The sequence below is a fragment of the Bubalus bubalis genome, chromosome 12, assembly GCF_019923935.1.
Source record: "Bubalus bubalis isolate 160015118507 breed Murrah chromosome 12, NDDB_SH_1, whole genome shotgun sequence".
Classification (NCBI taxonomy): Eukaryota; Metazoa; Chordata; class Mammalia; order Artiodactyla; family Bovidae; genus Bubalus; species Bubalus bubalis.
The window spans coordinates 86,382,701-86,406,284 of record NC_059168.1 but is presented as its reverse complement, the minus strand read 5'-3'; the positions used below and the strand labels follow the sequence as shown (position 1 = coordinate 86,406,284).

The window sequence follows — 23,584 nt, the reverse complement described above, 5'->3', positions numbered from 1 at the left end:
GTGAGTCAAGCAAAAGCAAGTAATTTGGGTGTTGGTCAAGAGGGCGTATTCAGTCATTACAACAACGCCAAGGTAAAACTTACTGTAGCAACTACAACATGACTTCAAGAACTGATGTTGAAAATGTCTGCCAGCTTTTGCATTTATTAACCCATTATTAGAGGCTCCATGGCGGCGGGGGAGGGGGGGTATTAAAAAACTAATTTCGTGCTCCATGAAAAACAGCAGCAAGGTTCTAATTCAAGACAGACAGTGAAGCTCACACAGTTACCTCCCTTTTGTCTCAAGTTTCCAATGAAACGAAAAATGGAAAGAGAGGAGGAAAAACGAAGGGGAAATCAGAATAACAATAGCACAGAACAAAAAAGAAATCGTGAAATCCACATTGGGGAAAACTATGCCCACTGGAGGGCTGGGAAGGGGGCATTCCGACTGGTTACTCATCACCTTTAGGCAGAATGGGAGCCAGACCATGGAAAACTTACTCTACCAGTGTGTTAGGAACTTTCAAACATGGAAAATCTGCATTTGCAGAGGTAAAAAGAAATGTTGTTTTAAAGTACACTAAAGTTTAAAAATAAAATAAAAATAAAATAAAATACAAAATATAAAAAAAAAATAAAATAAAAATAAAATAAAGTACACTAGTTTGGATTGTCAGAAAAGAGTAGAGAAAAATCCAGGCCTAAGACACCATGAATCTTCAAGAAAGCCCTCAAAACCCTACCAACTCAAAGCGAGACAGTCGGCTCCTGGGCAATAAAGTGTCAGGGGAATTCTTCCGAGGACTGATGAGAGCCAGAGGCCCTTCCTTTTCTCTGTAAGGAAGTCTCAGGAGGGCCAGAGAAAGTGATGGGGCTTGAGAGACAGGACATGCCCCAGGGATAACTCAGTCTCCACAAAGATCCAGAGGAAAACACAGAGGGAGGAGAGTAAGGTCAGTACTTTGAGAGCTGACAAGCTGTCCCAGCAGCCAGGGATTCCCATCACCAGCTGATCTGTGATAAGGCTGCTGGTGGCCCCTCTGCCCTGTGTAGGGGAGCCCCACAGGAAGGACTCACGCTTGCCCTCCAGCAACTAATGCTGAGGCTCTAGGCCCCCCACACTCTTTACCTCAAAAATGAATCTTTCTATTTACAGTAACACTTTAAAGATGCTAAGTCTGAAATCAATAAATGCAAAGACTCTTAAAAGCGATTGCTACACTGAATGAATTTTGTCCCAGTAGATGAACTAACCTTTTACTACTCTCTCCAAACACAAGAATCAACAACATAGGGTTTTGTTACTTTTTAAACGACATTTAAAAGGGCACAGAATATCAAATATTCTTAAGAAAAAATTGCTTTTAAGAAAAACACTATATAAGAAATTGGGCTTCCCTGGTGGCTCAGATGATGAAGAATCCACCTGCAAAGCAGAAGACCTGGGTTTGATCCCTGGGTTGGGAAGATCCCCTGGAGAGGGTAACAGCTACCCACTCCCATATTCTTGCCTGGAGAATTCCATGGACAGAGGAACCTGGTGGGCTAAAGTCCATGGGGTTGCAAAGAGTCGGACACAACTGAGCGACTTTCACTTTTCATGTAAGAAATTCCTGTAAAGGTATCATATCTAAAATCTATTTGTTGACACAAGGAAAGGGTATGAAATTGAGATGCATAAGAACACTGATATGGGAAGATTAGTGCGTGTGTGCTCAGCTGTGTCCCACTCTTGCGACCCCATGGACTATAGCCCACCAGGTTCCTCTGTCCATGGTATTTTCCAAGCAAGAATACTGGAGTGGGTTGCCATTTCTATCTCCAGGGGATCTTCCCAACCCAGGAATTGAGCCTGCATCTCCTGTGTTAGCAGGCGGATTCTTTATCACTGAGCCACCAGGGAAGCCTGGAAAGATTAGTAGTAGCTCATAAAAAGTTTCCTAAGGTTGTAAAAGAGCCCCAAAATCTGGGGGGTTTCTCATGGATCAAGTTTTTTTAAAATAATGATTTATATCTACCTAACTGAACATGTAAAAATGCGTGCCAGTTCTAGCAAATGAGGAAAAGTTATTAACAGGAAAAAATGACCTTGAGGACCTGGAAATAACTAACTTTCAGGGAAGGGCCTGAATGGATACTTAGTATTTTTTTCTCAAGAACCCACATAACTCAAACAAAGCAACTGGAAAGAAAAAGAACATAAGGAAAATAGGCAAGTAAGTCATTTTAACAACAAAAAATACTTACTGAGTTCTTATTCCACATTTTGATAATTCGAGAGTCAGCGGACAAAATCAAATCTAAGGAATCCTGGAAGTGAACTGATTTAATGGGCAACCCATATTGGTGATCTTTAACTAGCAATGGCTTATCAGATCGAAGATCATACAATAAAACCTAAAAGAAAAAAAAAAAGGTATTTCTGTTTAAATAAAATATTTCATCTTACAAAGAAACTTTTAAAAATGAACATCCTCACTCAGAGTACAAAGACTCTAAAGTAAGTGTCAGCCAGCAAAAATACTCCAGAAAAATGTCTTCAATTACCCTTCCAGGGCATGGCTCTATGGATTCAACCCTAAGAGTAATTTTTAGGCACACTAAGATTGAGAACTACCTGGATATATTAAGGAAGGAACCAAAAGAAAGAAGTGCACAAGAATTTGTGTCATTTATGAATTTAATAAATATAAGCACTGAGGGCCTAGTATGTACCAGGCACTGTCCCAGTGGCTGAAAGAAACAAGAACAAGAATCATCATGAAGGCAGGGGTGGTAGATTAGAGTCAGACGCTGGTGGCAAGGCTATGACTTTGGGGGGTGGGTGGAGGGCAGGGTTCTCTTCTGAGCTCTATCCTGATAGGTGAGGGGCATGGGGAAGCTGGATCTCAGATCCAGGTGACAGATGACACAGGCACTCTGCTGGAAGCAGGGCTCCCGCCTGTGCTGAGGTCTGGACAGACTTAAGTGTGTGGGCTCTGCCTTGAAGGAAAGGGGGAAAGATGAATTTAAATCTCTGAAGCTATTTCATTCATACTCCTCAGACTAGTCAGCTTTCGCTGAGGCATGTCCCACTGACCACTCCCTGCACAGGATGTGGGAGACAGTGCTGGGTGGGAAAAAAAAAGCTCCTTGGACAAATATCTTTTGGAAACACCGACTCAGCACATTTCTTGTCTACAGGGATTCTCAGAGCCTCCACTATAGATTTCAATGCGCTATAAACCTCAAAGATAGGAATCTGGAGAATCCCAAATTTTTGTTTTTCCATAGAACTCTGTTCCACATACTCGAGAAAACACTGTTCTAAACCAAAGTCAAGAGGACACCTGAGGCGTAGCCCCACTGCAGCTTCTAGCTTGAGAATCTCTCAGACCCACCATTGGGGCCAGAAGCAGAGCTTCTCAAGGTCCTGACGGAACACGGCAATCTGAGTACCCTCTCCGCGCTGGCCAAAACAGTAATGCCTCAGTGTCTGGTCACACGGCGAACAGACGAGTGGGTGTTTCCCGCGATACACACACCTCTGAAACAGTAACTTAAGAGCGAAGTTTCCAACTGAAACATATTTACCTGCCCTGTGGATGTTCCAACAGCCATGGTCAAGGCACCATTAAATTTCAAAGCAGAGATCGTTGGCAAACTGTTTATTCTGAAAGGCAAAATATTTGTGTTCCTTGCATATATGGTCAAATCTCCTTCCAAGGAACAAATTATTACTCTTCACTTCTAATGGAGAGGATGACATTTCTAATTTCCTATTTAAAAGAACTGTATCCAAACTGTCCAAGTCAAAATGAAAACTAACCTTCATTTATAAACGTAACCTACCTGAAAAAATTTGCAGGTTATCTTCTTTTAAAACTGTAAGAAACATTCTTAAAGTAACAACAAGCAATAAAAGTTACTGAAAATATAAAACCAACTGAAAAGGACCAGTATGACAGTATCTTTCATTTTGATTAAGCCAGAATGAGGTATTTACAGAAATGACCCTTTTTTGGCTTACGAGGAAACAGTTTTATATTCAAACATGGGTATACCCATTTTCACTTTTAAAGTCAATGATGTCAAGCTAAAAAAAAAAAAAAAGACTAGTCCCCAGATGAGAGCCTAGAATCTCTAAAAGTAACAGAACAATGGATGTTTACAGCTATTAATCTAGAATATACTTCTCACTCAGTAACCAAGAGTAACTCTGGGGTGGGAAGGGTCCTAGATGACGAGTCAGAAGCGGGCCATAATCCTGATTTCAACAGCTGTTGTCTCCATGACCTTGGACCAGAACCTAGAGTCCAGGCGGCTGACTGCTGGCATCCTCAGGCCGCTTACGCCACCTAGAGCCTCAGCCTGCAACTACGCTGAAGTATCAGGTCCTCTCGTTAGCATCGACTTCCGTCACTGACTTTTCAAACTGAACTCCAGAACCATTTCTTGGTGAGGTGATACTGTTTTTCCTCATTTATTCAAACCTGTTTGTTTATTAATAAAATGTTGTCCTTCAGATAGTTACTTATCAAGATTAACCCTTAATATTTTACAATTTTTGTTATAAATGAGAACTGGTTTTCACTGTATCTTTCTACATGGACTTTGCTGTTAAACATTAAAGCCATTGATTTTGTACATTTACTTTGTAACCAATTTATTTAAATCTCATACTAGCTTTTATAGTTTTTCAGTTCATTCTACTGGGTTTCTCAGGCACACAATCACATACATCACCTGTAAACAACAAAGCCTGTCCTCCCCTAGCCAATATTTAACTCATATTTCTTTGACTGTATTGGCTTCTCCTTCCAGAAGGTCACCTATGTCCAATAACAGAGGTGACAGCTTATAACACTTGTGTTGGAAAAAAATAAAGCTAAGCATAAAAAAGTCATAAATAAAATCACCCAAAACTAAATCGACAGGTAAAGCTACTTTCAACACTACAACATATCCAGATTTCTTCCCAGTATACATATAAGTTCACTGTTTTTCTTATGAAAATGTAATAACACTCAATAGGTAACTGTGCAGTTTCCCTGGATTCCACCACCAGATCCTACAGAATGGGAAATATAAATTCTTGCAGCGTATACGTTTTAACTCAGTTCCACGGTAACTAAATAAACAAGGAATTCCACTAGCTTCCCCACTTACTGAGCTTCCGCAGGAAAGGATTTTTCCATAAAACAATCACAAAACCACAACCTCGGATTAAGAGTTTCATCCTTCAGCAACTGCTTTTAATTTAGTATTGACACTGTTGTTGCTGTTCTTCTGTCACTAAGTCATAATCCACTCTTTGCAACCCCATGGACCGCAGCACGCCAGGCCCCTCTGTCCCCCACTGTCTCCCCGAGTTTGCTCACACTCGCACCATTGAGTCAGTGCTGCGCTCTGCGACCCCCTTTCTCCTTTGGCCGTCAGTCTTTCCCAACATCTCAGCAGTGATACATCTGTTTAAATCAGAAGTTGGTGAGTATTTAAACTCACTTCCACTTACTCGGAATCAGCCGTGACGCTACTCAACGCACAGTCTAACACACCAACTCGGCCCCGAGTCCTCGGGTCCCAACACTCTACTCGGCCCTAAACAAACAGAACAATCATTGTAAATTACTGCTGCTACTAGGAAATTTTTAGAAAAATACTCCCTAAAAAGAAAATGAAAAGCCTTACTGGTTATCGTGTGCAGATTAAGAACTTAACATTTTCAACTTTTTACTTGTACCTTTTATTCAACTGCATTTCTTTTATAATTTAAAAAAGGAAAAATAAAAAATGATGGTTAAGGGAAAAAAGGTCCAAAATGCAATGCATGATACCTGACTGGACCTTGATTTGGTTGGTGTGGTAGCGGGGAGAGGAGTTATGAAAGATATTTTGGTGTAACTGGCAAAATTTAAATATAAATATTATTGTATCAATGATAAATATTTAATATATGTACCACAATGACTGTCACAGAAGAAATCAAAATCCAACATATAATATCAAAACTAATGTAAAAATGAATTTTAAAGTGGTCTGACTATGCATATCAAATATCAAATCCCCACAGGGTCACAAAGGGTTGAATATGACTGCGTACACACACACACAGTAATCAAGGAACCCAAGGAATTTCAGGAACCCAGCCTTTGAGTTGGGTGGTCTGCGCCCCCTTCAATAAGTCTCATGACTGGTCTTAACAGTTGGTGAAAGAGAAGCCTGCTCTAATTCACAACTTCTCTTACACAGCATGTTTCCTGATGTCTAGCCTAGCTTGCTCTGTAAGGACTCTATTCAAATAAACAAATTTTTCAAGGAAATTACTTTAAAATTTCCCCTTGGTAATCTCAAGAAAAATAATTAGTGAGATAATGCTTCACTGGCCTAACTTTGGCATACTAGTTTTTATAACACAGTCAACATAGTTTTATATATTTCCATTAAATGAACCTTAGGCAATCCATTTCAAATCTTAATCTTTTAACCTAAAAATAATTTGAGTAAAGAAATCTACATTTCATCCATATGAATTGGTTTAATAAACTACAGTACATCTACACAATGGAATCTTATCCACCAGTTTTAAACATTTACCTTAGTTTTACAAGTAATTACAAGCATCAGTGTATAAACATGTACATTATATAGCATTACATTAAAAAAAAAAAAAAAGGCAAATGAAGAACCACAGCATAATCTCAATTTTGTAAACAACATTCAAAAACATGTTACTAACACATATGCATACCTGCATATACAAAGAAAAACAAAAACGAAAAAAGAATATTGCAAGCCATTAAAGAGTCACCTCTGGTGTAGGACTTGATGACTGGAAGGTACAGAAGGGCATTTGTTAACAATACATTTTTGACATATTTACCTTTTTTTTTTTTTACTGTATTTAACAATATTGTAATTTAAAAAATCAAATCTAGAAAAACTCCTAAATATGAAAGACATTGAATCAAAGGTGTTACGTAGTTTAAAATGAAAACGTAAAAAAAAATTAAATAAAATAAAATGAAAATGTGCATAACTGAGTGCTACTCTACAGGACGTCCCAATCACACTCCACGTCCCCTTAGTTTATAATACTCTCATGTAGATTCTTCCATGTGATCTTCACCAGCACAGCGCCTCCACACAGCTGGCAAGGTAAGTTTTATCATCTTCATTTCACTGATGAGAAAAATAAGCCTCAGGGAAAGGAATACAGTCATAAAACTAACAAAGAGCAGAGAGCTGGTGAAGAGCAAGAGTGGTCGCCACACGAGCTGGGGACTATCAACCTCACCCTCAGTGATGACGGCCCCCCACCCCCAAGGCCAAATCCAGCCCCGAGGGGCACAGTCTGCAGCAAGAGCACAGCTGTGTCTCCCAGGAACGTGACCCACCAATCACATGAAAAGCAAACCAGGGGCTTGTCTCACCATCAGCACCATGCTCTTAGGAACCAAGTAACCCTGTCTTTACATGAAACTCTGTTAGCAAATGCAGGGCAAATGTTTTTCAAAATGAAGTCAATGTATGCTTACCTCTATCGTTCCTGTGGCAAATAAGCCATGCACTGAATTTATGTCACAAACATTATTCTCCCTAAAACAGTAAAGTGATAAGGGAGAGAGTTTTAGCATCTGCTTTAGGGGGAGGGACATTCCCCTAAACTTCCTTAACAAACAGGCACCCACTGCTTCGGAGCAGGCGGCAGCCAGCAGATTCTGGATCATCTGCATATGAAAAGCACCAAGGCAGCACACGGTTCAGTACTGGGCACAAGCTCCCTGGAGTGTCAGACCGCGGGGTGACACTCTACCTGCCAGGGGGTGAGACACGGAAGGGCTCGCTTCAAAACCACTATCCTACTGCCACAAGAACAAATTTCTCAGTAATTTCTCCCAAAGCAAAATAACACAGGCTACCAAACACCAATCCGGAGGCTTGACCAGCCTGTTGAGTCCACCGTGCTAGGCTTGAATTTTCTTTTCTCTGCAAAACGGTGTTCACCAACTTCATATGGTCATCATGAGGATTAAATGAAAAAACTATAAAATGCTCAGCACAATGTCTAGAGTTTATAAGATACTCAATAAATATAAGTTGCTATTATAAACAGGAAATTCTGGAAGTAAAGAGCAGATAACTCTTTCATTATTCAAGGATGCATCATGGTGTTACAATTTAAGAAAATAAAATTGATACTTCAAACCAATGTAAAAAAAAAAAAGATAATGAGAGTTTACTGGTTTTTATCATTACCTGTTCATCCAACCTTAAAAAATCCCTTTCAAAGCAATAAGGAAATTCTAGCAAGCTCTTTATATACCTAGATGAGAAGTAATCCAGCTTCCACTCCATACTAGCTGTGTGACCTTAAACAAGCTACTTACCCTCTCTGAGTCTCAGCTGTACTATTTGTAAAATGGTGGTAATAATAGTACCTATACTGTAAAATTTTGCTATAAGCTTCAAATGAGTAAATATATACAAAATCCTGAATATAGCCTGGCACATAGTAAGCGCATTCACTACTGTGTTGCTGTTGCTACTACTCAGTATTAATATTATGACAGATTCATTCCTAAAATATTTCTCTATGAATAAAACAAAAGTAAAGACTGTAACACATGATAAAAAGAAAACGTGAAAAAATCTTAAATGTCCACTAGCAAAAACATAAAAAATAAAATTTAAAAAAATGGTACTCTGAGTTAATTCAAAATTTCCCTTCCAAAAAAAAAAAATTTCCCTACAAGAGAAAATATCAGAAAATTAAATCATGAATGAAAATTTAAAGAACACAGCAAAAAACAATAACTGAATTTCTGGGCTGAGTTAAAACCTTTTCGGGTAGATCAAAAAAACAATTTTTTTTTTTAAATTTTAAGACATCACTAGGTCTTTCAGCGATTTTTGTGTGTGTAGGAGAAAATTTAATGTTACTCTTTTACCTAAGCTGCCCAGAGAGCTCTGATTAAATGCAACACAGGCTGTGTGACAACAAATTGGGAGTCTGGCTCCACCTCCTGGCAGAAATAAATACAGCAGGATTCTTATAACAACACTCACGCAGCATCCGTCTGAAGAGGATTCAGGTACCGTCCTTGTTCCAAGTTTAATCTATAAACTTCAGAGCTGCCAAACAATAAAAGAGTTAAAAATCCAGTAAACTAAAGGAACTTTTCTTCAAGTAAGTATAATTTTTAGAAACATATATCTGTCATAAGGCATTGCTTCCCTTTGTAAAACTGATACAAAAATGTACTCTAAACCTAAAAGATAATCACCTTATTTGTAAATTTGTTCATGCATAAGAGTGATTTTAACCATCCATGTGCCAAGGAAAAATTATGAAGTTGTTAAGTAGAATATTATTTGCAAATAACAGGAGAATACGAGATCCAAAATGCATCTGTAAGTGTATATAAGAACAAGACTACAATGAAATAACAGTAATATACTAATAAGGGCTTCCTCTGCGTGGCATAATTATAGGATAGGTGACTTTTCTCTTCTTTATTCTTTTTCATGTTTTCTCAATTTTCTAAAATGAATAATCATAAAGAAGGTAGCATCTAAGAATAAAATGCTTTACAACGCATGCAATGGGGCTAAGATACTGACTTCCCACCACCACATGGGTTACCATGTCTCTAGATTTAAAGCCCCGTGCCAATGAAAGTCAAGGATGTGACCCTTAAATGAGCCAGTCACTTTGGAACTACACCCTTTGAGCAACCAGAAGGCAGGGATAATGTCTTATTCTTCTTTTAATCCCTCTTCTCCATTTTAAGAACAGAAATCGTTTGGGAATCTGGAAAGGAGAAAACAAAGGGTGATGAGACCCAATACCTTGCGCCAACAAAGTACAAGTCACAGGACGGATAATGGTAAGAGAAATCTCGCCCGAACTTTGGTATTCTGGTTTTGTAGTAGAAACCTGACTGTGAATGAAATTCGATGTATCTGTCATTATGCAGGAAGACAATCTGAAAATGAAACAAGAAAATTAGTTTGCTTAGATTTCTAGATAAAGTGTTTATTTCATCATCTCTGAAACTGGCAAAGCAAGAAAAACTCTCATTTTGTCTTTTCTTGCTCTCTGTAAACACACATGTATAAACACAACTCACCATCAAGGCTAAGAAATAGGTTAAGAATCAACCTCTCCATTAGTTACTTAATGCCTTCCTGCATTCTAGATAGGTTTTTTGGCAAACTTTACCTTGTAACTGAAAAACTTACAAGCAAACTTATCAGTATCTAGAGAAAATTTATCATAAAATTGAATATTCCGAAACATATGATAAATAGCTGCCACAGACTATGGAAACTGTATTCCATAGTTGCCAGAACTGAAGACTATATATAAAACACACCAGCTCTGAAATTTCGATTTTCCTTCACAGTAACACCTGACATCACTAAAAATTTTTCATTTTGAATTTAATAAGGCACTTCTACTGACAATCCTGTAACTGCTGAAAATGACCACAGAGCTGGAAGATGCATTAATGGCACCAAAAATGAAAAAAAGCAAATGTAAACATATAAGCTGTGTCTTGAACTGCTTCAGGATATACCACAACCACCTACTCGCACAGTTAAGAATATTAAACAAACAACCTGCCATTGTACTTTTCACATATGAATAAGTAACTGAAAGCAACCTGGCAAACAATACTACTTTAAATGCAATAATGAAAATCACACATCTAGGATATAAGATGGTCTAAAAAGATGACAGCTACCAATTCTTAAAAATATAGGTCACATCTTATTTATACATGCTATGGAAAACTTATTTTGATACTAGACTTGCCAAAGACTATCTCCATCCCTGTTGTCACATTCACAAGACAAACTAAACAGATATTAATAGCAAAGAATAGGTCTTATTTTACTGCATAGCTATTTTAAATTTAACAATGGAAATACCATAAAAACTTATCATAGAAATAAACTCCACTCATTCATTTCTTGAGCACAGGCAGTACAAACCAATGCTATAAAACATACCTTTGAATAGTCATCAGACAAAGTTTCAAAGGTGACAACTGAAAAATAAGAAGTAGTAAGAAAAATATAATTATCAGTATTTTTAATAAAAATATAAAATTGATGCAGATTCTAATTCAACACAAATATTATACACAAACGCTGGGTTTTGCTTCCTTTTTTGCCATCTACATAAAACAAGAAGAAAGATGTCATACAATATTGCCCTCAAAACACCAAGTGGGGGGAAAAAAAAAACACCAAGTGGAAAGTTAAACGTTTTATAGTTTCTTAGTACAGATCAGCTACATTTTCTACAGAACTGAAGCAAATTAGATAATAAATTCACAAAACATAATGATTCGTAAATTTTGCCACAGTTTTTCTGAGATGTTCAAAGTAAAATAACAAACATTAAAAGCTCAAAAATGTTTGCTTGAAAAAAGGTAACAGTAACTTTTCACTCATTCATGGTACACCTGTTAACAAAACTGAAGAGTGAAAACAGTTACTATTAGCAGCACATGGCGTCTGTATTGCTTTTTTTTAAAATAAAAGAGTGAAACAAGTTAGGAGAATACAAATTCCATTAACGTCTTTTCCCTCACCTCAAACATGGGGCCATCTCCATGTTGGAGATGAACTTTCCCATCTCAACCTGCCCCTGGTACCAGGCAGAATTCTAAGAACGACCCCACTGACCTTCCCCCGGGTACAGTCCCCTGCTCTGGAGAGTGTGGGTGGACCCTGTCAACATGAGGAGACACCACTCTTGTGAGTACATCACATTTTATGGCAAAGCTGAGATTTATAATTCTCCCAAGCCCTTTAAAAACAGTGAGTGTTTTCTCCAGCTGGAGGCAGAAGATGCAGATTCAGGGCACAAGGAACTGCTGCTGGCTTGAAGGAGGCAGAGACCAGGTGAGGAGGCACACAGGGGCCTCCAGAAGCTGAGTGTGGCCCCCCGGCTCACAGCCAGCAGCAAGCGGGACCTCAACCCAACAACCACAGCAAACTGCGTTCTGCCAACCACCTGTAAGTTTGAAAAAAGATCCTGCCTAAGGCCTGTGGAAGAGTCCCATCCCGCTGACACCGTGATGTCAGTCCTGAGCACAGAACACAGGCGAGCCAGCACGGACTTCACCAACAAAGTTATGAGTAATGAAATGAACTTTTCAAAGCTGCCACATTTACTGTAACTAATACACAAGCCATGCCCAGCTTAAAAAGGAGAAAAGTACCCAAATATAAAAACTATTTTCGTGAATTCAAATATAATCTCTTACCTTCTGAATCCAAACACCTTTCAAACTTCAAGGATAACTGGTAGGTGTCATAACATCGAACTCGAGGTTTATATGTTCCTATAAAAAATTCGATGGGATGTAAAACCTTAAGGACATACTTTTTATTACCAATATCCTGCAAATATGTTGATTATACTTTTTGTTTAGAGGTTAAGTAGGATAATTATAAGCTTACCAAACAAAAAGAATTTAAAGCAGCCCTTTCCAACATGTGAAGGGAAAAATGAGCAAAGGATATAAACAAGCAAGACACAGAAAATGAAATACAAATAACTAATAAACTTCACAAATACTCTAACAAAGTAGGTTTTTTAAAAACTAGTTTTTATCTATCAAATGGCCAAGATGAGAAATTGGTTAATATTTGCATTTAGGTGGATATTAAAAAAAAAAAGCTACTCTCATACTTTGGTAACAAGCATGAAAGTGAAAGTTTGAAAGCGTTAGTTGCTCAGTCACGTCCAACTCTTTGCAATCCCATGGACTGTAGCCCACCAGGCTCCTCTGTCCATGGCATTCTCTAGGCAAGAATACTAGAGTGGATTGCCATTCCCTTTTCCAGGGGATCTTCCCAACTCAGGGATCGAACCTGGGTCTTCTGCACTGCAGGCATATTCTTTACTGTTTGAGCCACCAGGAAAGTACAGTGACAAGTTTAAATTGTTACAAATTCTTTGAAGGACAATCTGGCAGTATTTGTAAAATATGTGATATTCTTACATCTTAAATCTTTATTTCAATTCATACAAATTTATTCTACAGAAACACACCCATAAGTGTACCAAAGACATGAAGAATGTTCACTGAAGCATTATTTACAAATGGCCAAAAGACGAAAGCAAATTAAATGTTCACTGAGAGGGAAACAGTTATGTAAATGATGGTAAATCATTATATGACTTATAAAGAGGATAACAAAGACCTGTAACCACTGACATGGAAGCTGTCAAAACACAGCATGAAGTGAAACGCAGAGTGAGTGCAGCAAGAGAGGTGAGCCCTGCAGGGCGATGCTCGTAATATTAACACGATCCGGCTTCCGTAAAACTCGACTGGGACAGTGCTAGTCCTCTGCACAAAAAAACGACGGAGTAAGCACAGAGACACCTGGTATATTTTAATACCATTTTAGGGCCTTTCAAATTTTCTCCTGTGTATTTCTGTTACATTTTTTATAAGATTATCACATTTGCAATCAGGAAAAGACTGATTTTTTAAAACCAGTAAGGATATTTCTATATTTAAAAATTTCTTAGCCATGCCCTACTGCATGTGGGAAGTTAGTTCCCCAAGCTGGGATCAAACTCATGCCCCATGAAGTGGAAGCAAAGAGACTTAACTACTGGACCATCAGGGAAGTTCATAAACCAATGAGGATACTTCTAAAAGAAAGCGATGAAGTAGTTCTGTATTGTCTGACATGGATCAAAGCCCAAGATCTCACTTAAAAATAGTACATAGCATAGCATGGGCTTCTCAGGTGGCACTAGTGGTAAAGAACCCACCTTCCAATGTAGGAGACGTGAGAGATAAGGGTTCGATCCCTGGGTCAGGAAGATCCCCTGGAGTAGGAACTGGCAACCCACTGCAGTATTCTTCCCCGGGAAATCCCATGGACCAAGGAGCCTGGGGGGGCTCCAGTCCACAATGTCACAGAGAGTCAGACATGACTGAGCGACTGAGCACACACATTATAGTACACTATATCTACACATACATACTCTCTACGTAACATATATGTTATATATGATCTACAATTGTAGTCTGTATCCTGAACATAAAACTGGAGGCTAAAACACATGGATAGTGTTAGTAATGAGACAACCACCGACACAGAACAAAAGAGAACAGCATGAGATGTATAAAAGCTGTCAAAGAAGAAAGTGGTTGGAAAAGAGATATAGATGAATGTTAAGCCAAAAACAACAATAAAAAGTAAGTGGACAATACCTAGAATACATGGAGCAAAATCACAACCAAAAATGGTTGAGTAATGTTGCTGTAAAGGACAATACATTAAAAGTTCCCTATATTTTATGGCTTTTTCATACTGATGAATTATTGCTAACACAAGGTCTTAGTAGCATAAGAAATACTAGTACATGATAGAGAAAATCATTATGATAAAAATGACCTTTCCTGGAACTCTCACTCCTTGTTGGCGGGAGTATAAAATGATCTGACTACTCTGGAAAAATACCTAGTAGGTTCTCATCAAACTAAATACACACCTACCCTATGACCCAGCAACGTCCTCAAAACAGACTTGTATGAGAGGATTTATAACGCTTTATCAATAACAGCCAAAGAATGAAAATAGCTCAGATGTCCATCAACTGAAGAATAAACAAAGTGTGGCATATTCCTCGAAGGAAATATCACTTGGTAACAGCAACAAAAAAAGAACTATTCACACATATAATGACATGAATGAATCTGAAATACGAGGTCCTAGGTGAAATAAGTCTTACACAAAAAGAATACATAGTACATGATTGCATTTATATAAAAGAGTCTATTTAAAACAGGCTAAATTTGTCTGTGGGGAAAAAGTAAATCACAGAGAGGTGCCTGGCTACACATGAGTGGGGGCAGGGACTGACTGTGAGGTGCATAAGAGAATGTTCTGGGTGGAAGGAAAGTTCTGGATCTTGCTGGCGGTTTGGGCTACACAGGTATATACATTTGTTCAAACTCATCAAAATTATTTACTTAGGCAAATGTAAAAAAAAAGCCATAAACAAATATTGAACTCTAGTTAATGACATACACACTGAGGTATTTAGGGGTGAAAGATACTAATATCTGCAGCTTACTCTGAAAAGCATCAAAACACAGGGTGGACAGATGGATGGTAGAAAGATGGATAGACAGACAGGTGATAAAGCAAACACAGCGAACTATTGAAGCATCAAGGTGAGAGGTAAATGGCTGTTCACTGTACAATTTTTCCAGTATTTCTGTATGTTTGAAATTTAATAATAATAAAATATTAGAATAATTTTCCCTTTTCCTCTAAAGCATTTCCTGGTATGAAACATATGTTAAATTATAACAAAAACGCTGCTTACCAGTTGCTAAAATATACTGCCCATCTTTTGATACCTTAATAGTGGTACAAACAGTAGGCATTTCAAAATCCTGAATAAGTTCAATTCTCCTACGGACATCTGCAAAGAAAGAAAATACATAACTGGTTTAATGGCCACGTGCTTACTCTGTGTCGCAGGAAGACAGAGTGTGTGGAGCAGTCCCTATAAACAACAAGAACCCAGGGCCTCTCAGCCTTGGGAAGGCACCAACACAGCCGCACCACACAGCAAGATGTTCTCCCAGCTCCTGCCTTATTTCTCTACACCATTTTATTTGTACTTTTCAAAAAGCAAAGAGTATCACCGTTAATGGGGCGGGGGTGGGGGGGGTGGGGGGGGGCAGGAAATGTTTGTAATAGTGCATTAAGCATCCAGTTTCAAGCCCCGGATTAAAGGGGACAGAATAAAGATTAAACCACTACTATTATTCAATCATGGATCATGGCTTAATAAGCTTAAACCTTTAAAATCTTTAAAAATTTATATAAGAAACTGGTACCAAGCTGCCTTTTGCCTCTCCTTGGCAGCACTGGTCTGCAGCCAATAGGATTCAGGCTAGAGAAGACTTACAGCAATCTCTCTGGGTTAAAACACTAAGATGGACTCTCAAAAACGGGTTCCCAAACACAAGGGGGTGTGGCTTCTGGCTGGCTGCTGTATCTGCCCTCTGCAAGGACCGCGTATGACTGTCCGGCCCCTCATTGCCTCGGTCACTAAACCTGAACCTAAGATTCGAACCAGCTAAGGAGGAGTGGGCCACACAGCCTGGAAGACAGGGATAGTTTTGAGATGGGTTAGAAAGTAGTCAGTGAACTACGTTTTTCCTCTAAATAATCTGAGTCTGTTTGCTTACACACTTGAACACTGGAGTGGCAAAGAGAGAAACAGAAGAAATCAGAATCAGTAAGCACTGTGAAAGCAGCAACTGCTCTTTTCCTTTGATTTAAAGTTTTAATTTCCTAATTATAAAAAAATTAAATGATTTATCATTTTTGTTTGCACTGAGTCTTCCTTGCTGAGCACAGCTTTCTATAGTTGTGGCGAGAGAGGGCTACTCCCTAGGTGCCGTGTGTAGGCTTCTCGTTGCTGTGACTTCTCTTGTTGTGGAGAACGAGTTCTAGGCGCACGTGCTCAGGGTTGTGGCGAAGGGGCTTAGTTGCTCCACTGCATGTGGGATCTTCCCGAACCAGGGATTGAACCCACGTCCTCTGCATTACAAGGCGGATTCTTAACCACTAGACCACCAGGGAGGTCCTTAATTTTCTAATTTTATAGATACTATATAAAGCCTACTTTTCCAAGATGCTTGCTTTGAGGTATTTATCTCACATCCAGAAACCCCTTCATTATCTTAGGTCTTTGATTTGTAGAAAATAACCTGAACAAAATATATGGGAAGTTAATCATTTTTCATACATTACAAGTTGTAACAGAGAAAATTTAATAAAAGTCTGTCTGAAATGATTTAAGTTAAAAACCGATCTTACAAGCCTATCTTCCCTGCTGTCATAACTTAAAGAATCAAAATCTTCTACAATGATCTTTCAGGGTTCATGTTTATATGTCCTGTATATATAAAATCACTTTGTTCAGAAAAAAAAGGTCCAACGTCTCTACATCTCAAAAACTGACAGATGGATTTAACAAACGGAAAAAGATTTTAATATGCTGGAAAATAAAGCGATTACAGAACTGTTAGGACAGCTAGTCCTTCTAGGACTGTTTCAGTGGGTGTGGCAAGAGTGTAAGGCCCTGGCCAGTCCGTTAACCTGAGTCATTTCTCAGCATTATTTATGCAGCTGGGGAGCTTTACGAGTGAGTCTCCTCTAGACAAAGAGCCAGCTGGCTTACCGCTTACTTTAAAGGCAGTGGACCCCTATATTCAGTGTCCTCAGCCGCAGCACAAACCTACTGCATGCAGAGCACCCATCCAGGCCACCCGGAGTGCCCCCATGGGACTCTGGGCAGGGAAGTGACGGAAGAATGCTGGTGTTCAGGCTATCTGCTGTGCCACACGACTCAAGGGGTCCTTGTCTCTGACCCAGGCGTCTTATGACTTCTGCCATCATCCATGAAACAGTAAGAGGTTTAACTGACTGCCGTGTGACTTGGTGAAAATCAAACCCCAGGCCCACAGGTGACTGTATTTACCACAACACAAGTTTTCTTCAGAGGGAAAGGGCAAGAATGTTTATTTCCCACCACACGAATTCCACTGTTTTTCTGAACCTTCACTTAAATATAATAAGTGAGTAAAAGCATTATAATAGGGATCACAAATGTGGCTGAAATGGGAAAAAAAAATAAATTATACTCACCGACATCTTTCTTCTGAAGTGCCCTCTTCTTCCTGTCAGAAAGCCACTTAAAGAAAGTGAAGAGACTTCATTTTAAAACACATTTACTTGAACTGTCTCTCTGCTTACAAAAAATAATACATGCTCATATTTAAAAACTGAAACTTAAAGAAATATGTAACATAGAAAAGGAAAATACTCTGTAATCCTAACCCTACTGTTACATCCTGGAATACAGATTTTTTCCTGCTATGCATTTTCCTATACTAGACAATATATTTTAAGAACTACCATATTTTTACACAAGAGAAAACTAGTTCATCTAATCAACCTAAGGGAAAGGAGTAAGCCTCAAATAGTATGGGTTATAACTAATATATGGAACCACCTGAAGTGAAATTTTAAAAAGCAAGACATTAAATGGACAAACTGTCTCAAATAAATATATTTTTTATAAAACAAAAAACTAGATAAATAGCTGAGACTTGATGATAAAGAAATGATACTTTTAAAACTCATATTCACAGACACCACATTTTGTTCTGTGATTACTATACCTTATTTTAGCCAGCAATATAATTCCACTGCATGAACAGGTCCAATGATGAAGCACCATAAAGTACAATTACCTTAAAGCAGTGGTTTTCAACCAGGGGCAATTTTGCCTCCAAAGGGCATCTGGTAATTCTTAAAGCGTATCTGGTTGGCACAATGGGACAGGGTGGGCACTCTTGGCATCTAGTGGGTAGAGGTCAGGGATGCTGCCAAACCTCCTACAATGCACAGGACAGCCTGTACGCTAAGCACTGTCCCTCCCAAAATGTCAATAATCACAAGGTTAAAAAAAACATATGCTCAAGAAATCAAAGAAAACCAAGAGAAAGATTAACAGATACCATTTCTAAAAGCACAAACCCAACGTACAGCCCATGTTAGACACCGGACATTATAATCTTTAGGGCTCTGTGGTCACGCAGACCCACTCCTAAAGACACTCGCTGTGATGTGTGATACCTGAGGAAAGGTGGACCCTGCAACACGTGTCACTCTTTGAAGGGCCTGAGTCCGAGCCAGAGTTCTCCTCCTGCCTTTGTCTTCAGAGCACTGATTTGTGGGTTTATACTAGTCTTTGTGATTATATTGTTCTGATTTCATTTGAGGCAATAATCTTTCAACTAAAGGTGTATTTCTGGGCACTCGATATGTTCTTTTACATCAAACTAACGCAAGCAAAGGGCTTCCCTGGTGGCTCAGTGGTAAAGAATCCACCTGCCAATGCAGGAGACTTGGGTTCGATCCCTGGATCGGAAAGATCCCCTGGAGAAGGAAATGGCAACCCATTCCCACATTCTTGCCTGGAAAATCCCATGGACAGAGGAGACTGGTGGGCTGCTGTCCACAGGGTTACAAAGAGTTGGAAACAACTGAGCAACTAAACAACAACAAAAGACAAGCAAAACAGAGGTATATTACCAGGGCTTCTCCTTTAACAGGGTATTCAGGTTCCTCTTCTCAGAAGTTATGCTCAAGAAGAGGCCAGTTCACTCAACAGCTGGTCTCATACATCATGAAAAGTGAAGGTGAAGGTCTTTCAGTCATGTCTGACTCTTTGTGACCCCATGGACTAGTCAGTCCATAATACTGGAATGGGTAGCCTTTCCCTTCTCCAGGGTATCTTCCCGACCCAGGGATTGAACCCAGGTCTCCCACATTGCAGATTCTTTACCAGCTGAGTCACCAGGGAAGCCCAAGAATACTGAAGTGGGTAGCCTATCCCTTCTCCAGTGGATCTTCCCATCCCAGGAATCCAACAGGGGTCTCCTGCATTGCAGGAGGAGCTCAGTTTACCAACTGAGCTATGAGGGAAGCCCAATGCTGATTCCCATGCTATAAGGGATGCTCATACATCATGACCATGGGGCAAAGAGAAGGGGATGGAGACTGCCTTCTAAATGGGAGCCTGGGACCTTAAAGGGCCAGAAATTCTGTACCACAGGGATGACAGGAAGGAAAGACAATTCATTCTGGAGTTTCTGTACAAACTGACAGCACTCCAGGACAGCACACTAGACAGAGTCTGTCCGGTACAAGAACGAATCAGTCTAAGTTTTAGAAGTTCACCAAAGACCTGACAGTTGTCACTGATTCCGGGCATCCTCTTTGTGTTCTATAAAATCACTGCTAATAGAGAATGGCACTTTACCAATGCCAAATAATTTAACCCGAAACCCAGCAAAAGAGCTCCGGAGATGCTGATGACCTAAATCTCCCACTAGACAGGCACCCTGCCATCACTGGGGGGAGAAAAAAAAAAAGAAACCCTAGTGGATCTTACATTTGAAGTAGGTAGAGCAAAATAGGCAATTTGTTGATAAGTCAGATTTACTTTAAAAGAAGATTCAGCGATTCCATTGACAGGATACACATACCTGTTTACTCAACTTTTCCATCTGATGTTTATTAGAACGTCAAAACTTCAATACCAAGAAATAAAATCTTGATCTCTTTTGCCCACTACTTTCCCCCTGACCCACAACGTGCTCAATTCTCCATTTCAACTATCAGCAACACCATGCCCCCAGTCATTCAGATCCAAACACTAAGAGTCCTCTCTGGATTCTTTCCTTCCCTTCACCTCAACTCCCTACCGCTATTCAACCCACTAGCAAGCGCCACTAGCCTATCTCCAAAACACCTCCTTTACCCCACCAAGTCTTAGTATCTCCTTTGCTACCATCCTAGCCCAAGCATCAGTCTCTCAGCTGGACCATCTAACTCATCCCCACTCACTCTCCCCAACTGCAGTAATCTGACACGGAGTAGCCAGTTTGAAACCCAACAATACCTTCCTTAGGCATTAAGAATAAAACCCTAACTTTCTACCTGAGCCTACAAGGCCCATCTCTTCAGTCTCATCTGCCCCCACTCTCCCACCCCATTGAGCATTCCACAGCCACCACCGTGATGCTTCTGTGTCTCCAATGTGCCAAGTGCATTCCATTGCGGGTCATTGACACCTGTTCTCTCAGCACAAAAAAACTCTTCCTTTCCCCTTATCTTCACAAGACTCCATCCTTTTCATTATCCAAGTTTCTGCTCAAAGGTTGCCTCTTGTAGAGAAGACCGCCCTCAAGGCTTTAGTCCAAACCACTTTCTCTCAACACTTCATCCACAAGAGCTCTCTTATAGACACTCAGCATTCAAAGCACTTATTGGTATCTGAAGTTGTTCTATTTGCTTACTTATTACCTTTTTCTCCAACAGGAAACCATATCTGACCAGTTTGTCACGTATCCCAACACTTAGCTCAGGGTTGCCTGCATGTACTCACGTCCCAGGAAATGCACGGAGGAAAAGAACAAACTGAGAGGGATCGTGCTGTGTGACAGCTGGAGGAGTTATTTAACCTGAATTCTGAGACGAAACTGATCATTGGCTCCAAACCTTTTAGGGTCAGACACAAGAAAAAGCTAAATTGATTCTGATTTCCAAGGGCAGAACTCAGACCAACAGCAGGATGTAGGAAGGGCCATGTTTTAAAAACAACTGTCTAACAAGTAGTCTCAAGTGGAAAAGACCTTCTGCCAAATTTTCTTCTCACTGGTAGTGCTTCCACAGTGGCTTGACCATCACTCTTAAGAAATAACATCGAAGCGTCAGAGCCTAGGTGTGTGACCCCTGGACAAGTCACTTTTCCCCTCCCTGGAACTTTGCATATTTCTAACATGAAAAGATTGGAAGAGAACCGCTGACTTTCCAAGCCCCTTCCAGTTTTGACGTCTAAAGACTCAATGATATCAAGTTAACTTCAGCAAGGTTCAAAAATATGTCCATGTCATAAATTCTGCAGCTGCAAAGCCTGCATTTCCCTTCACTGCTGTATTTCTAGAACTTGGCATATAACAGAAGTTCAAGAACAGCTGAAAAATGTCAAAGTGTTAGTCGCTCAGTCCTATCCGGCTCTTTTTGCGACCCCAGGGACTGTAGCCCACCAGGTTCCTCAGTTCGTGGGATTCCTCAGACAACACTGGAGTGGGTTGCCCTTCCCTTCTCTAAAGGATCTTCCGGACCTAGGGATCAAACCTGGATCTCCCGCATTGTAGGCATAGCCTTCACCGTCTGAGCCACCAGGGAAGCTGATGAGGGGCATTTAAACGGGGGAGAAATATCTGTCAACCAAACTGTCCACGTTTTCCTCCTGGGTTGTAGCAGCGGTTTTGAACATCCATACAAGTCCAAAGGGACACTTCCTCTGTCTAGAGAACTTTCCCCCAAAATAGTTCAAGAAAAACTCATCCATCCTGATTACCCCGAGGCCCAATTTCTGGCGCGCTAACAGCACGGTCGTCGTCTCCCAGCACCGATCAGCTTCCCCAGGTACCATTCCTCGCCTCTGAGCCTTCCCGGGACCGGGGCCGGCCCGGGGCGAGCAGAAACTGCCAGGGACGGAGCGGAGTCTCGAGAGAGGGGCATCCGCGAGGAGGAGGACCCGACCTGACTCACCTCGGGAAGGGACTTGCCACAGCTCAGACTGTAAATCTTCACCTCGTTGAGGCTGGAGACCTGCATGGCGGCGCCGAGGAGGGAACAATCCCCGTTCCTGTCCGGGACCCTCTCCACGCGGAGCAAGCATCAGAAACTTAAGTAAGCGTCCCGGAGCGCCTGTGCAGCGCCGGCGCTGGGTGATTACGCACTTCCGGGTGCCGGGGAAGTTGGGAGGGGGCGGGAAATGGCCGATTCCGGAAATGACGGAATTAGGGAAGATGATCCGGTGAGGATTTCGGAGAGATGGCAGCGTCCTGGGAGCCATGTGAAGATGGGGAGGGCCGAAATCGCTCTCCCTCCTCACGGCAGGAAGACAAAGGAAGCTCTTAGGGTCGCTGCCCGGGCCGAAGCGTCGAGGTACCCCGGAGGGCGTGGCTGGCCGGGCTGACTGGAAGCCTTCGGGAATGGGGCGAGTGGCTCCCAGTCAGTGAAGCCAGGTAGAGAAGGAGACCTGTGAGCAAATGCGGAGTGGAAGTAAAATTCTGTTCTCACCGGTGTTTCTGCAATCTTCCCATAGAAATAAATGCTTTTGGAGATGTATTTAAAAAATAAAAATTGGGGGGGACTGCCCCGACCATCCTGGGCTTCCTCTGGAGGTGGTACGGGTTCAGTCCCTGCTCGGGGAACTAAGGTCCCGCGTGTTGCATGGAGTAGCCAAAGATGAAAATTAAATAATTAAATGATTTTTTTTAATCTGGATTTTTTTAAAGTATTTATCAATTGGTTACAATCGGTCTTCTTTGCTGCATGTGATTTCTCTACTTGCGGGCGTTGGGTCGGGGTGGCGCTCTTTTGTGATGCTTGGGCTTCACTGCGATGCTTGATGTTCCTGCGGTGCCTTCTCTTGTGAAGTCTGGGCTTGCAGGCTCAGTGGATGCGGCCAACGGGTGGACTTAGCTGCTCAGCAGCATGTGGGATCTTCCCAGACCCCAATGGAATCCTGCATTGGCAAGCGGATTCCTATCCACCGCAGGGACCAGGAAAGTCCCTTCATATGGATTTGGCATTCATCCATAGAAGAGTAAAATTCACCACCCCAACATGTCTCTTTTGCATGTGCATTATTTCCATCTGAAAACAATCACAGTCCAAAAGACATGGAAAGAGACTTGACCTTCCCCTTCTCTGTCTAGTAGAATGTAGCCAGAGGACCTGTTCTAGGAAGGGCGCTGTCACCAGAGATAACTACAGTATGAACTAGGTGTGGTGGACAAGGAGGAACCTACCAAAGTCTGTTAAAATTCTTCTCCGTGTCCTATTGTCCCTGAGGAACCCAGCAAGCATTTATTTGTTTACCAAACATTTGCTTTTTAATCTCCATGTCAGTTGCCTTCCTGGCCTTTGAAGTCTCAAACCAGCGTGCAAAACAATTTTTTGTCTTT

The 23,584-nt window shown here is 40.6% G+C and overlaps 2 protein-coding genes across 3 annotated transcripts in view; one reads left to right on the top strand and one right to left on the bottom strand.

The window, feature by feature from the left end:
• Positions 1 to 22,354, bottom strand: part of NOL10 (nucleolar protein 10) — a 94,744-nt gene extending 72,390 nt beyond the window's left edge. Inside the window, exons 1-11 of the mRNA XM_006073767.3 lie at positions 22,161 to 22,354; positions 17,679 to 17,724; positions 15,340 to 15,438; positions 12,248 to 12,325; positions 10,983 to 11,020; positions 9,816 to 9,952; positions 9,033 to 9,098; positions 7,502 to 7,562; positions 5,479 to 5,564; positions 3,558 to 3,636; positions 2,232 to 2,381 (exon numbers count right to left, since the gene is read on the bottom strand). Coding sequence (XP_006073829.1) covers positions 2,232 to 2,381; positions 3,558 to 3,636; positions 5,479 to 5,564; positions 7,502 to 7,562; positions 9,033 to 9,098; positions 9,816 to 9,952; positions 10,983 to 11,020; positions 12,248 to 12,325; positions 15,340 to 15,438; positions 17,679 to 17,724; positions 22,161 to 22,226 — 906 coding nt within the window. The 5' untranslated portion in view covers positions 22,227 to 22,354. The remainder of the gene's footprint in view (positions 1 to 2,231; positions 2,382 to 3,557; positions 3,637 to 5,478; positions 5,565 to 7,501; positions 7,563 to 9,032; positions 9,099 to 9,815; positions 9,953 to 10,982; positions 11,021 to 12,247; positions 12,326 to 15,339; positions 15,439 to 17,678; positions 17,725 to 22,160) is intronic.
• A 71-nt stretch (positions 22,355 to 22,425) lies between these two features.
• ATP6V1C2 (ATPase H+ transporting V1 subunit C2) overlaps positions 22,426 to 23,584 on the top strand; it is an 88,717-nt gene continuing 87,558 nt past the window's right edge. For both annotated transcript variants that reach the window (XM_025261558.3, XM_025261557.3), the window contains exon 1: positions 22,426 to 22,559. The gene's annotated coding sequence lies outside the window, so the exon portion shown is untranslated. The remainder of the gene's footprint in view (positions 22,560 to 23,584) is intronic.